Source organism: Corvus brachyrhynchos, unplaced genomic scaffold, assembly GCF_000691975.1.
Source record: "Corvus brachyrhynchos isolate BGI_N302 unplaced genomic scaffold, ASM69197v1 scaffold223, whole genome shotgun sequence".
NCBI lineage: Eukaryota > Metazoa > Chordata > Aves > Passeriformes > Corvidae > Corvus > Corvus brachyrhynchos.
The window spans coordinates 296,313-311,156 of NW_008237174.1; the positions used below are offsets into that span (position 1 = coordinate 296,313).

Consider the following 14,844-nt stretch of genomic DNA (forward strand, 5'->3'; position numbering starts at 1 on the left):
ATCAGCACATTCTGAATGAATTCACCTGTTGTACGTTCACAAGAACTTCCTAGGCCAGGCACATGGATATAATAATGTTTCTAAGGAGCAAACTACAGCACATCTGCTGTAGTTTTTTACAGTTTTCTTTGAGATTTTTACAGTTTTCTTTGAATTTACAGTTTTCTTTGAATTACCCAGCCACTGCCAGCATTAGAGGCAAGACATTTGCCTGGAAAGTCCATGCAATAATGTCAGCTCTTCCACTCCTCCTAAAGTATCCTAAGTTTTAACTGGGTTAGAATAAACCCCTCCACTCCTCTGGAGCAAGTCTCTTGGCCGGGTGGTCACCCATACACAACACTCATTGCAATACATTTGTGTACAACTATAAAAGGAGAAAATAGAATCACTTTATTTTCAGTATACAGACTAAATCCCACCATAAAATCAAGATAATGAGCAAGCACACATGAATAAAACACTCTGCACTTAAGCAAACCCCACTTTTGCCATGTGTGTGTTTCTGCAGGGGCTCTTGCAGCTCTCTGGCTGCAGCACTCCAGGAGCAATCCTCCCTCTCCTCCAACTCAAAAAACACTCCCAGTGTTCGTAAAGTGCTACATTTTCCTGTATGCCTTGAAATACTAGTTAGGTACAACACTATTTCATCATCTCTGCTCCCAAGCTACGTCCAGTCCCACTCCCACCCTTACATCAAAGCCACAATTATTTCTACAAGGAGGTAAAATCAGCAGGTTGTAGCAATACAACTCTTCAGAGGTGCAGAACGATGGCAAAGCGTGATCTGCAGCACAGACAGCGAGACAGAAATGCTCAACAGTTGTACCACACACATGCACATGATCACCTGTGTACAGCCTTCTTCATGGTGTGACTCCTTCCACGTCACACGCTTCTTTCACATTTAAAAACAAAAAACAGCCCTTGTCAAATTTAGCCCGTTTAAAGCTGCCAACAAAATTGGATTCCGTGTGCTATAAATGGGCATGTTATTGCTTGTAGTAAACTGGAGAAGTTTGGACCTACACATGAGATTGGCTTGCACAGCGGCAAGGTCAGCAGAGGCCCCTCAGCAGTTTTAGGAAGGGACCAGCTGGTATTTCCTGCACCCTTCACACTGGCTACAACACTGCAGTCCAAAACACAGGTCGTACCATCCTCGAGCAAACAGCCCGTCTCCTCTGGCTCCTATTTGATACACAAGAGTGGCACAGGTAATTTTTGTACGTCCATCATGCTCATCTTGGCTCAGTCACCTGAAAATGGGTGGCGGGGCTGTAATGGCAAAGCAGTGCCAAATCTTCCCAGCACTCGTGTGTCACCAGAGCGAGCCGATATTCCTGCAGAGTTATGAGTTATCCAGCAAACACATGCTCACTGGATTTTCCAACTGCCAATGACCCACCTGGCCCAGGTGAACTTGGACCAAAGTGTTTAACAATCCAACCTTTACACCTTGTGCCTCCGAGTGTAAAGTTTACAACTCAGTGTCTTCAAGGAGTAATAAAGCAGCTCTTGGGATTTCTGCCAAGCCAACACTGACTCAAAGGCTCAGTACAAACTCATAGTGGTACAGGGCGACACCAGCCCATTCCAGACCCCCAGCCAGTCCTCACAGCTCACTCCCCAAAGTTCCTTTCTTTGCTAACACACCCTGACTACAACCCTGCTTTATAGCCTCTCCTGCTAACTATACTCTTCAGATCTGATTGCAACTGCTGCCCTTAACCTAACAAATATCATAGAATGGAGAGATTTTTTCCTGTCTACTGCTGCTCCAGATGCAATGCTATCTATAAAACCACAACTAATTCTTCCAGCAGATGATCCAAACCAGCACTGCTCTCCCACAGGACATGGGTGAGGGAGGGCTGCAGATTGCCAAGTCTCCAGGCTTTCTGCACCACAAAGTAAGGCAGCAACAAGCAGCCTTTGAAACAGCATCGTCTCTGTATTTTTCTCTACCATCAAATCCCTTTCCCACATAATTTAGTGAGTGAACTAGAGGCTTCTCTGGAGCAGTGGAAAAAAAGAGATGGTAAATAAATAACAAATTATAAGAACTAGGCCAATAGTTTTACAAAGTTTTCCTTTTTGGTACCAGCACTGAGCACTGCTCGTTTCCAGATGGAGAGAAATATAAAACACTTCAGTCTCTCTGTGAGCTTAAAGTCCAAGTGACTTCTGCACAATCTGCTTGGCAATTTTGTTAAATTGTTCTCTGTCTTCCCGCCACATCTTGGAGGCATCTACATTGGCTCCACTTTCATCATTTGGCTCTGAAACGAGAAAGACAAATGCAGGTGGGCAATGGAGCTTCCTGCTTCTTCAAGAATGCCACTTCCCCAAGGCTTTCATACAATTCTCCTCCTTGAGACTACAGAAACACTGCTAAGGCAAATCCAATGACAGCTCCTGGATTCCCAAAAGGCTCTGATTTAGCTGACTATAAGAGAAAGGATATCACAACAAAGTCGAGTTTAGGCAAGAAACAAGTGGCAGAGGAGCAGGACTTTCTTTTGTTTGTGCTTTCAGCAGTGGAGCCCCACCATGCACATGGCCAGCACAATGTGGCACCCCCAGGGTCAAGGGCTTTTAAAACCACATGTTTCTCCCTGCAGAACGTTTTTTTGTCTTGTTCTCCAGCTTCCCAGACACAAAGCCCCTCCAAGCAGGCTAGCCAAACAGGCTGTCACTTGTTGGGATGGCTTGTTCTATTAAAAACCAACAAAACAATCCAAGGAAACCCATAGAACATGCTTTCATTTCTGCAACATCTTTCACCCGATGATTTCGGAACGCTTTCCAAAGCACAGGAAGTGCTGCAGTCCCAGGGACTCCCCATTTTGCATGGAGGTAAGCAGAAACCCAGGATTTACCAGGTCTGTGGGCAGCACACAGCAGGATGCTGTCCCAGGGTTCCACAAGGCACTAACACACTCTACCCACTTCCCTTGACACACCAGTCCTCACCCACTCCAGCCCAGTTTATGGCAGTATCTCGGGCTCCCATCCTTCTCCCCACAATCCTGATGGTCCCCCTTAAAAACCAGCAGGTGTGCAGGTCACCCAGTCTGGTAAACTTGGGCTTACATTACCTGCAGAGCCAGGGCTCAGAGTTTTCCAGTACCCTGAAAGAAGCTGACCACTGGTGTTTTAGCCTAATTCCTCCAAAAGCCATGGGAAAACAGGATGCACAGGCAGAGAATGAGAGCAGGTGACTCCCACACTTACCAGTCCAGGTAAGGCTGCACCACAAACCAAGCTCTTGGAAGCCATGGGAAGCCCATGGGGTGCTATCTGCCTGCACAGCTTCCCAACAGCAGGTTGCTATTCCAAAGCTAAAACAGTCCCATGTAGGAATCTGTTGCTTGCTCTTTGGTCAACGTTGCAGCTTCTAAACCCATTTATCCTTCAAAACAGTTCTAAGGGACATGGCTCTGCCCTCTTCAGGCAGTTCAGTGGCTCTGTCCACAGTGTGGAAAATGATCCATCTTTCAGAGAGCTGATCCCTAGCCCTTGTTAGATTTAGGGAAAACCATCTGAAAGGCTCCACAAAAAGATTTTCACCCCAGGTCTCTTCTCAAGAAGCCTTCCTCTGAACCAGAGATGGCAGAGTGGGGCACATTCCCAGGCTGGGAATAACAAAGAGAAACAGAGTGTGCTGGCTTCTGAATCAGAGGCCATGGACTCCAGTGTACTGTACTGGTTAGGTTTGATAACCCTTCAGCTGCCAAAGCCAAATGCAACACAGGCTGTAATTCACAGCTTTAAGAGCTGAATGGACAGCATAGCAAATAGAGAGAGGGTTTTGTCCAGGAGCAAGGAACCAGCTGAGCCTCTAGACCCACCTGACCCATCACTACTGGCTTGGCTGCTACCAACCTGGAAGGAAAGCCTTGCAGTCACCCCCAAACAGGAACACCTGTTACTAATTCAGCTGCATTTTTTCCAGCTCTTCTCAGAGCACTGGTTTACTAATAAATAAAGAAATACCAGGGCTTCAAGAACTGTGGTTGCTGCTGAGCAGCTTTCCATGTACTTTGCTCAGTGACCAAAGCAAGAAGCAGGAGGCAGTTCCAGCTCACTCAGGAGTGCAGACAGGACAGCAGTGCTCACCTGCCAGCATGCTAACGACAGACAAGAGGATCTTCTCCACACTCTGCACGGGACTCCACCGCTCTGCACTGCTCTCATATCCCATGGGATCATCCCCAGGAGCATGAAGGATGGAGATGCAGACTCTCCCATCTGGGTAAACTGCACAAAAAGTACAGAAGAGTGGTTGTTACTCAGTGGAAATGCTCAGCATCTTCAAATCAGTTCTGCGCATAGATCAGCCTTGAGACTTGGCTTTTCGATGACTAAAACTAAATCTAGGTTTAAATTTCCTCTTTAGGCAAGAGGACACAAAATTTGAAAGACAAAAACCTAGGAAAAAGCTTCTTTAAGCAAATCTAACAAACTCCTTCCCCACCAGAAATCTGCTGGGAGCGCTTGTGTCATTTAATAACCAGTGACAGGCTCCATGGGAAAAATGAACGATGCAGCCTGGTGGAATAAAGCAAGGATTTATGCACAGACACAGCTCCAAGCAGGTAACCAGTCCTACTTAAATGGAAATGAATGCACTGAATGCACATTGGAGTCCTCCACTGGACTGTGACCATGAAAAGGATTGCACAAAGGACGGAAAAGTGTTATGTTATATATATTATAAACCTGAGAAAAAATAAAGTGTTATGTTAGATATATTATGAACAGTAGAACTGATCTTTTTTTGAACATTACAGAAGAATTCCCACTTTTTTTTTTTTTTTTGCTTAAAGCTCAGCTGCATTAAAGCACCTGGAAACAAGGAAACCTATGAATTAAGGATCCAGGTGCTTCCTCTCCCACCTTTAGCATAAGCAATGTGTCTGCAACAGTACAAGTTGTCTTCACAGAGACTGGACTCTACTGACTTGGTAATGAAACCAAAGGCTGAAGAGGCACCACAAAAGAAAACACTGCTCTAGCAATGTGGCCTAATTCTACAGCCTCCTGAGGAACGACAGCTTTAGTGCAATGATGTCAGGGCTTCTGTTCCTCAGGTGACCAAACTGGTGCCATTGCCAGGAAAGCAAGACAGAACAAAGTGGGAATGACTGCTGGAAGCAGCTGTGCTCATTTCCAGTTCCTTCCATTCACCCAGCTATGTCTGCCCGAGCACGTAAGCACCGTGGAGGACTTTTATTTACAGTCCTTCCTGCAGCCCCAGGCTGGGGACTGGAGCTGGTCTAGCCATAGCTGGAAGAGGTGAAAACAGCAGGTGCTGAATCAGCACTTCTTGCAAGTCAGGAACCCTCTGGTAGGAGGTATTTCAGTGGTGAGGGAGTCTCCTGTTTCTGTGCAGTGCCTCATTTAAAACAGCTGGAACACAGCGGAACAGTCGAGACATCAAAGGCTGATTCCAGGAAGACGTATGGATCTTCTCTCCCTCTGTTCAGGTGAGACCTGCCCCTGTCCAGCTGTGGGGCCCCCAACCTAAGGACATGGAGCTGTTGGAACGAGTCCAAAGGAGGCCACAGAGAGATGCTCTGGCAACAGGCTGGGAGAGCTGGGAACGTTCAGCCTGGAGAACAGAAAGCTCCAGGGAGACTTCAGAGTCCATTCCAGTGCTTAAAGGGGCTCCAAGAGAGCCGAAGAGGGGCATTGGACAAGGGGCAGGGGCTGCACACTGCCAGAGGGCAGGGTTAGATGGGATATTGGGAAGAAATTTTTCCCTGAGAAGGTGGTGGGAACCTGCCCAGAGAAGCTGTGGCTACCCCATCCCTGGAAGTGTTCAGGCTGGATAGGGCTTGGAGCAACCTGGGCTAGTGGAAGGTGTCCCTGCCTGTGGCAGGGGGTGGAATGGGATGGGTTTTAATGCCCCTTCCAACAATCCCTCCCAAACCTCCTATGATCTCCCCACGCTGACGCTCAGTACCAATGCAAGCAATGCCATTAATCACTACTCAGTTATTTTCACCAGAGCATCCAAGGAGGTCATTTTACTTTAAGAGAAGACAGTTCTGTGGTATCTCGATTCCCCCTCCACATAACACAAACTGCAAAGATGAGGGAACACACCAGACTTTTTAAACATTTTCATTGAGATTCCTCACAGGGAAAGGAAAAACCAGAAAAAGCACAGCCTGGCCACCCCTTTCTGCAGCCTCACTGGGTAGAACCAGCCCACCACAACCCCAGCTAAGAAGAAAGATTCAAGTGTCTACTTCAGTGATCTCAGCTTCAGGTTAAGAAGACTCCAAGTCACAGGACTCTAAAGAGCTGAGCTGACCATCCAGTATGTTCCAATTATCCCATGGAAGAAAACACCCATGTGCAAAGCCACTCTTTAACACAAGAGTCAGGCAATTTGTGCTTCTCCACACCCCACTCCTCCTGGCAGTGCTGCACACAACACAGCTGCGAGCAGTGAACCTCAAGCCAAGGCCACAGCTGGAGCTGCAGGCACAAGGATTTGCTCAGGGAGACCAGTCCTGGCAAGAAGTTTGGGTAAATTAGTCCAGCTGGAACAAGGTGCTGACATGGCTACAACTGCTTCCAAGTGCCAAATGCTGCCCTGCTGTGAACATCAGAGCTCCAGAGGTGATGCCACACGGCCTTGGGCACGTCCACACAGTTCTGTGCTGTGACATGCAGGTGTGTTTTCCACAGGAGAACAGAAAGATGTGGATTAAATGGGCAAGAACCTGCAGTGCTTCCAGAAGGGAATAACAGAGAAACTTCAAGAAACTGCAAAATTCCTTGTATATAGGATGAAATAAATTGATTCCCAGCTGAGATTATCACCTTTGTTTTCCAAGTGCAAGAATGTCAGCTGAAGAGGAAGCACTGGGCAGGAGCACAGCGTTTGCCTTTTCCTGCTCTTGAGAGTCAGAGACCTGACAGCCTGAACACAGATCGAGCCCATCAAACCCAGGTAGTAATAAACAACCTTTGCACAATCCATGCTGATTCAGCAGATGTCAAAAGAAATGATTTTACACAGAATTCCAAGGCTGATTCCAGAAAGTAGCAGTCCAGGCTGCAAACAGGGACTTCAAGGCTTTTTCATCCAAGGCTCAAACCTTGCAATTACTCTCACTGAATAATAACGTCACCATCATAAATTCACTAAGGTTGGAAAAGATCTTTATGATCATGGAGTACAACTCAATCAGTACTGCAGAGCAAAGGCCAGCAAAGTTTTAATATTAAACACCTGCAAATGTGTTTGCTTGGACAGAGCACTGTGTATTGCAGAGAGATCCCCTCAGAAATGTTAAACAAACCTAAGATTTCCTGGGGCAAAAGCCATGCTGCCTAGTAAAGCTGCAGTCATGAACAACTTTTCAGTCATTAAAATAACACCAAAAATACCCAAATACAAGCCATAGAGCAAGACTGGGTTCCTGGTGTGTTGGGAACCAATGCTCCCAGGCACATGGTGGGATTCTTGGGGTGTCCTGCACTGAACACCGTGATCCTGATGGGTCCCTCCAAACTCAGCAATACTGTATGATTCTGTGTCCGGAAAGAGCCTGTATTAATTCACTAAGTGTCACATCCTGTACAGAAGATTTAAAGGCAAGGAATTTGCTGGAATCCTTATTGGACTGTTTATGAGCAAAAGGTTTATGAGGAATAATGGGATAAAGAGAAAAGGACCCTAAGACAGAGCTGAACTGCCGGGCAGCTGAATGCTCATCCTGCGTGCTCAGGGCTGGAAAGGGAGAGAACCACCCTCAGGAAGGATGCTGGCTCTCCTGCTGCAAAAGCTGCTTTTTAAGTTGCACAAGCAACCCACTCCCCTGTGCATCCTGCTGCATCAGACTCACTGTTGGGATGGAACATCTCGCACGTGAACCTCATCTTCGGAGGACTCAACGGGTAGTCGAGTGGAAAACTCAGGATAGCAGGGAAAACCCCATACTCGAAACAGGTGTCTTCAGGACCCCTAGAAAGAGATAAAATGTTATTCACCAAATTTTTAACCAGCTCTTTCACCCAAGTTCTTGTCTAATGAGATGTGTGAGGCGTGGGTTATAGCATCTTCTCCAGGAAACAAAGAGTTAAGGTGCTCTTACCCCACACCTCATAAACTTAAATCCAAATATGAGGCTTGGGAGGCAAGGGGGAAATCAAAGCTTGCACACTAAATTACTAGGAAGGTCACAACACTGTTTAATTAGTAGGGTGTGTCTGGATATAATTGGAGTATCTGGCTCCAAGGCATGTTCCAGGATTTGAGTGTCTGCACGTCAAGCGAAAGCAGAGGCAGGTGTGGAACTCCTGTGCCTTTGAAGATACTGTTATGCTCTACAAGACAGAGATGTCAAATGCTGGAGCTCAAAATTAATTTATAAACCCCACAGAGATCCCAACTGCCAGCGTCTAGCACAACCACACAAACACTTATCACTGTCTGATGCAGAAAACACAGCAAAGGTTTGTAAAAATAAAAACACAGCTCAGAGTCCATAATTGTCAGAGGAGAGGCAGGACAACAATGTGTCTTTGCAGACTTCAGGTACTGAGTCTGCCCTCGCTCAAGTGCAGGTGGAGAACAAATGGCTTCATCAGGGTTCTTGTAGGAACATTTCCTTATTGTGTTCAGAATCTAGTTCAAAGTGCAATCGAGTTGAGAACATAAAGACAATTATTTTACCCTGCCTACATAAAACACTTGTGGAAAGTGAGCAAAAAACAAGTTTGTTAGCCATGATTTATTCCAACTTGATGAACCATCTGGAAGTTGTAACACAAACATGATTTCCCTTGATTGGAAAGATGACGAAAAAAGCTTCAGCACTGAAAATCGTAGCCAAGGAAACCTCATGTATTTAGTAAAAAGGCCTTCAAACAAAGGTTCCACTGTCTGGGAAATAAGGGTTAGGAATATATTCATGCCTCCTCCTCCCAGTCCCCATTCTCTATGCCAGAAAGAACATTAAAGTTGGAGGGCAGCAAATCCTAAAGCCCTAGAAGACTTACTCTCTCAAACTTTGGGAATCAAAAGACTTGGCTGGCAGATAAACACAAGAACTATGTGATTTAAACATGAATATTGACACTGGCAGGTAAGCTAAGAGAAATGCATCAACATTCTGCAAGAATGAAAGCTAAACCATCTCAACCACTTTGTTCCCTTTCTGTCCTTTTCCCTAAATTTAGTCAGGATTCAATTCACATCTGAGAGTAAACTGACTGCATTTTTTCATGACCGTTTTAATTCCAGCTGCATTTTAAAGGCTTATTGTTGAACTTCTGAGAGTATGTACATACAGGCATTGAAAAGCTGGTGGGTGTCTATGTTCTGTTTTGAGAGCAAACCCACAGCCTTAAGGGCTCTTCTGTCAAATACACTCAACCCAACATACTCCATTTTAGGCCCTGCATTATGTGAGCAAAATGCTTTTGTTTTAGCCACTCAGTGCTGCCAGGATCAACTTCAAAGAAATTACTAAAGTTAATCCAAGACAGCATTTGCAACTACAAAACACTCAGCATTTGAACTTGACAGCATCACTTTTAGCTCACAAAGGACATTGGCAGGGCCAGGGAGGTAAGAGCATGGCAGCTTCTGCAATCACCCCCCTGCTCTGCAGTGATTCCAAAGCTGACAGAAGATGGAGCATGAAAATGAGAAGCTCTGACCTCCAGGAGCTGCCTGTTACTCATGCAAGGGGCAGAGAAGCGCAGTGGGTATCCACCAAATAGGAGAGGGAAGTACCTCGAGGAGGACAGCTAATGGGAATTGTTTAGTTCGGAGAAAAGGCTCCTCAGGGGGACCCTTCTCCTACATGGAGGGTGCAGCCAGGTGGGGGTTGGGCTCTGCTCCCAGAGAACAAGAGACAGGTCAAGGAGAAACAGCCTCAAATTGCAACAGGGGAAGTTTAGGTTGGATATTGGGAAAAATTTCTTCCCTGAAAGGGTTGTTCAGCCTTGGCACAGGCTGCCCAAGGCAGTGGTGGAGTCACCATCCCTGAAAGCATTCAAAAAACATGTGAATGTGGCACCTGGGGACATGGTTTAGTGGTGGATTTGGCAGTGCTTGACAAATGGTTGGAATTAATGGTCTCAGAGGTCTTTTGCAACCTTAATGATTCTGTGATTCTAATTCAGGTCCACATACATCTGCAAATGGCTTATTTGTAAAAAGATGCTGGAAAAACACCAAACCCCACAACCAAGATGCCCAAAAGGGGAATGGAAACAAAAGTCATAAGCCTAATTATAGATCTAATTACCTTTCTAAACAGCTTTGTGATATGTTGACTTCAATTTATACTGTTTAGTTTTCTTTGGGCTAATAAAGTTCTTAACCATCACATGCTTTTGTGTCTTTTGGGGATAAACTTTAATAGCAACACACACTTGTACATGCCAACCAAAGAGGGCAAAACTTGGCCCTGAAATGTTAAATCCATGAACACAACACAGCCTGAAGCACCTCATGCAGTGCTAGGGAATTGAGCAACATAAGGCAAACTCTCCTGAAATGATGTTGCAAAGATCTGGCTTTCAAGAATACTCCCCACCTCCGGCCTTCGGAAAGGTTTTCACGTGGTTTTTTCGGTTCTGTGCCCATTACACTCACTTTGGGAGTGTAAGATCTGTTCTCCCCTTTAGAGATGTCACTACAGCCATGTGTATCATACAACCATTTGTATGATTCACATTCCTCCAGCATTGCTGCTGCAGGCAAGAAGACTGGAGAAACAAATTGTTATTTCCATTATTTAAAAATGCATTATTTTATCTCCAAGCCAAGCTCTTACATCAATCTGTGTAACATTACCCAGCCTACCTTTGAACTGATAAATGAGAGATGTCTTTTCTCTCTTAAGTCTCTTTTTTTTAAAAGTTATGTGCCATTATATGTGCTCTAGCTTTATATAAATTGGGTGAAGGAAAAGCATTCTGTTCTTTTCACAATTATGTTACTTACCTTTTGCACTTCATCTATCTAAAATTTTGAAGGCAGCTTTACTCTCATTTTCTCATGTGCACACCTCATTCCCTGAATCTCACACAGCATATTTGAGATTACAAAACACTGGAGAAGATCACCACAGACAAATACAAACAAGTCATGTAACTTGCTTTTCAAAGGTATTGCAAACACTGCTACTAACAGGGTTTCTAAAGGGATGAAAGTAACCAAATGTGTTTAGGGCAAACATGTTTCCATTGTATCACAGCTTCCAAATTGAGCAGATCTTAAAATATAACTTTATTATGACACACACACAATACAGAAACCAAAATTAAAGCACCTCCGCCTCTCATTTTACGCTGACAAAGACCTGAAGCTCAACACTCAGCACTTTCAAGAGCTTTCAAGTCTGCAAGCAGCTCCTCTGCTCTTTAAGGATGTGATAGGAAACATCAGAAAAGGTATTTTCTAGGCGATTCAGAAGTAGTTCTGAGTGTCCCTCAGGAAACCTCTACTCAGCCACACCACCTCTGCTGTGAGGAAGTACCAGTAAGCAGGAATTTCCTTCCATATTCCAATAAGTGCATTAAACCCTCTGGGATTTCCACACTCCCAGCAATCACAGCTGTCTGACCCCAAAATCTGGCCCATCACGAAGCACAGGTGCTGACTATGCCTCTCACAGAAAGCATAAGACCCTGCAGCCAAAATCCCTGGTGTCAGGCAACAAAACAACCTATTTCCATGCTAAGCGTTTATTTTCAGGGGACTGAGCTACCAGGAAGCACAACCTGTTATCCCAGGAGAAATCACTGCACATAAGCAGAGGCATTTGCCAACTCTTGCCATCACTGAGCAAACAAGCAGTGGTAATCTAAACCTCCACTTACCAAGGTCTAAAATAACTCAGAGGCTCTCGCTTGCCGTGCAGCAGGATCACCCACACAGCCGGCTTGTGTGGAATAGGGAATTCGCTACAGCTCGCCATGCTTTTGTATTGGTTGCATGCCTGAGCCCAAGAGACAGAAATCTTGTTTTTCATCCCTAGACAACACATTCCAAGCAAACCAAGCTAGGAAAACTCTGCCACCCACGCCAGCTGAGAATCTCATCAGTCAGCACTGGTGGTTGGAGGGAAAACCTGCCCAGATCACAGCGGGCACGGAGCGAGTGGGGCCACAGCCACTGCCTGCTGCCCCCAGAGTCCCCCGGGACAACCCAGCCCTGGCTGAAGGAAAGGAAACCACTGGTTCTTACCAAAGGAATCCTGAAATACAGAACCAGGATCTACCCTGACAACAGACCACCAGCTTCAAGGTGGACTTGGTGGTCTGGAGCTTCTTCACGTTTTAATTGTGCGGTATTTGCATAAATTGTCAGATGTGAGCGACAAATGTCTTTTTTCCTCTTCCCTACCATTTTAGAACTTTATTTTATAAAAAATCACCAGTTATTCCATGTACTCAAAGTTCCCAAAGAAGGTACAGCACGAATAAGAGCATAAGCAAGAGAGAAGACAACCTGTAAGATAGCCGGGCAAAAAGATTTTGTCTTTTCATGGTAAATTTTGCTACCAACAACCACACCCATCAGTTGGGGAGTGGAAGAGAGAGAACACAGCTTTGTAAAGGAGTCTTCATCACCCCCAAAACACAGCAGGTCACAATCAGAGCTATTCACCAACAGAAGAATGCATCTCTTTCCACACAAAACCACTGCATCCAACTCTTGGCAACACCAACCAATTCACGAAGTGTAAAGAACTTCAAAAGAATTTTTGCTTAAATTTTAATACTTTTTCTGATCAAAACTTTTCAATTTTTCCTGAAAAAATTTGAATAGTAAGTAAACTAATTTTAGACATTGATTTTTTTTCTCCTGTCACTAATAATCCGTGTATTTTGTTCCACTTAAAAGCTGTCCTGCATTTGCAGTTAGGCAGCATTCCAACAGGTCTGTGTGATCTACAAGCAACTGTTTTGTTTCCTACAGTGTTTCTAAATGTAATGTATATCCAAGGGAACCCAAATGAGGATTCCTGGCAGATTTGCAAGCTTATTATTATGACACCTGTACAAAAAGTTACCCTAACAAGTTGTACACATCACCAGTGCTGCTTCTGTCATGCTGTTTAAAGTCCAAATGTAACTCCCTGTTTGGATCAGAGGAGTTTCCAGCCCCAAGGCAGGCCAATGCTGATGTCATGCAGAACTGATAGTACCTTTTTACATTCTTGCTCTCCTAGAAGCTCATCACAGCAACTGCTGATTTAAGACACCAAACAGTATTAACTCACATGATCAGGGCTTCCCATTCGAAGAAGTTCTCTTCATTCATGGGACCTGTGAAATAAACCAGAACAATGCTCAGTGCTACCTGAACACAAGGTTACAGCTCCAGAGTGCACAAACCCTGCTCGGCTCCTCACCTGCCACAATCCCTTCTGGTGGGTTCAGGGTCAGCTCTGCAAAAACAGAAACACAAGGAAGATTGAGGTGACCTGCGAGCCCAAACATTTCAGGGGGTGTTTGAGTTGCCACAGCTTAGCACAGGGGCCCCACCACCATTGCTTAATGCAGGACAGTGTTCTAGACAAAATTATTTGGCACTTTGGGGTTTTGCAGGCTCCTAGAACCAGCCTTGGAGTCACAGAATTGTTTAGGTTGGAAAAGACCTCTAGGATCATCGAGTCCCCCATCTTCACAGAGGCAATAATTTAAACCTGAGAAGGAAGACAAAACTCTTTTCACAAAGCCTGGGAAACACTCTTCTCTTGCACCTCTTTGCTATCTGCTGGATACTATAACAGCCTGAAGTTTGTACTCCTGTAACCTCTCTGCACCCATTCAGGCTTGATGCACCTCAGTGCAAAACCCAGAACAACACAAAAACAGGTGAAGCAGACACAAGAGATTTGACAAGCAGCTCTGTTCCCCAAATTCTATCCAACTCCTGCGTGGCCTGGAAAATGTGAGTAAAGAAAAAAAAAGAAGCAGCAATCAAACAGCCACGGCTGCACACAGCACCTCTGGATTCATCAATCCTCACTTTCTCTAGGAAACTGATACAATTCCAAATTTGTGAAATAACCTTTGGCATCAGCACCTTATTTCAAGCTGGTGAAGGCCAGTACACCACGTGCTGATAAAATAACCACCAGATTTTCTCCTATCTAGTGGACTGATCATCAGTTTCTAGTTTCTGATGTTCTGCAGGGAGGCAGCAGCAGCTGAGGCACAGCTCAGCTGCTAACATGCAACCAATGGGCCAGCAGTCCCAGGGGCTCAACACCAGCCCCAAGGCTCCAAGAGAGCCATGGGGCAGCCACTGGAACTGGTGGCAGGAGGTGACACTCTCAGCTGCTTCTCCAGCACTGGGTTCCTAACCAGTGGCCTCTGGAACACCAGTGGCCAGTAACACACACATAACACAGCCGTAAGAACCACCACATGCATCCCCACGCAGGAAAACAAGCAGGAACACGGACCCAGGGAATATGTGAAGTCACAAACCAATAAATGAGACACTTGACCTAGCTTCTGTTTAGGCTGTAGGTGAAAATTGTGGGTAGTGCTGTGAAGAACAGATTTTTGTCTTAAAACAGCTCCTGTACTGCAAAGATGATGCTGAGATGCATTGCCAGGAGAGATCATGAAACTCTTCTGTTTGCTCAGGGTGCCCTTAACCTTGGCACAACCCTCTCTGAAGTTCCAAATCCCAGCAGCAGATTGAAACTCAGCCTTACGGTTTTCCTGGCATTCCATGGCAGGCTTTTCCACGTTCACAGGAGTCTCCAATAGCTTTTCTTGTTGATGTTTTTAGACAGAATGAGGGAGATGTCAAACACAGGAGCTCCTGGAATCATTTTGCTCCAT

General features: G+C 45.3%; 1 protein-coding gene across 1 annotated transcript; it reads right to left on the bottom strand.

The window, feature by feature from the left end:
- Positions 1–370: 370 nt before the first annotated feature.
- Positions 371–13,433, bottom strand: UBE2G2 (ubiquitin conjugating enzyme E2 G2). The gene is made up of 5 exons (XM_008629519.2): positions 13,398–13,433; positions 13,266–13,311; positions 7,869–7,987; positions 4,123–4,263; positions 371–2,282 (listed from the first exon to the last, which is right to left on the bottom strand). Exons 2-5 carry the CDS (start codon positions 13,304–13,306, stop codon positions 2,170–2,172), a joined length of 414 nt encoding a protein of 137 aa, XP_008627741.2. The 5' UTR covers positions 13,307–13,311; positions 13,398–13,433; the 3' UTR covers positions 371–2,169.
- Positions 13,434–14,844: the final 1,411 nt, after the last annotated feature.

Coding starts and splice junctions, on each gene's coding strand:
- UBE2G2 (XM_008629519.2), bottom strand. CDS start 13,306: ATGAATGAAGAGAACTTCTTCGAATGGGAAGCCCTGATCAT. Junction 7,988..13,265: donor GAATGGGAAGCCCTGATCAT/GTGAGTTAATAC, acceptor ATCTCTTTCTAG/GGGTCCTGAAGACACCTGTT. Junction 2,283..4,122: donor TGTCGTTAGCATGCTGGCAG/GTGAGCACTGCT, acceptor TTCTCGTTTCAG/AGCCAAATGATGAAAGTGGA.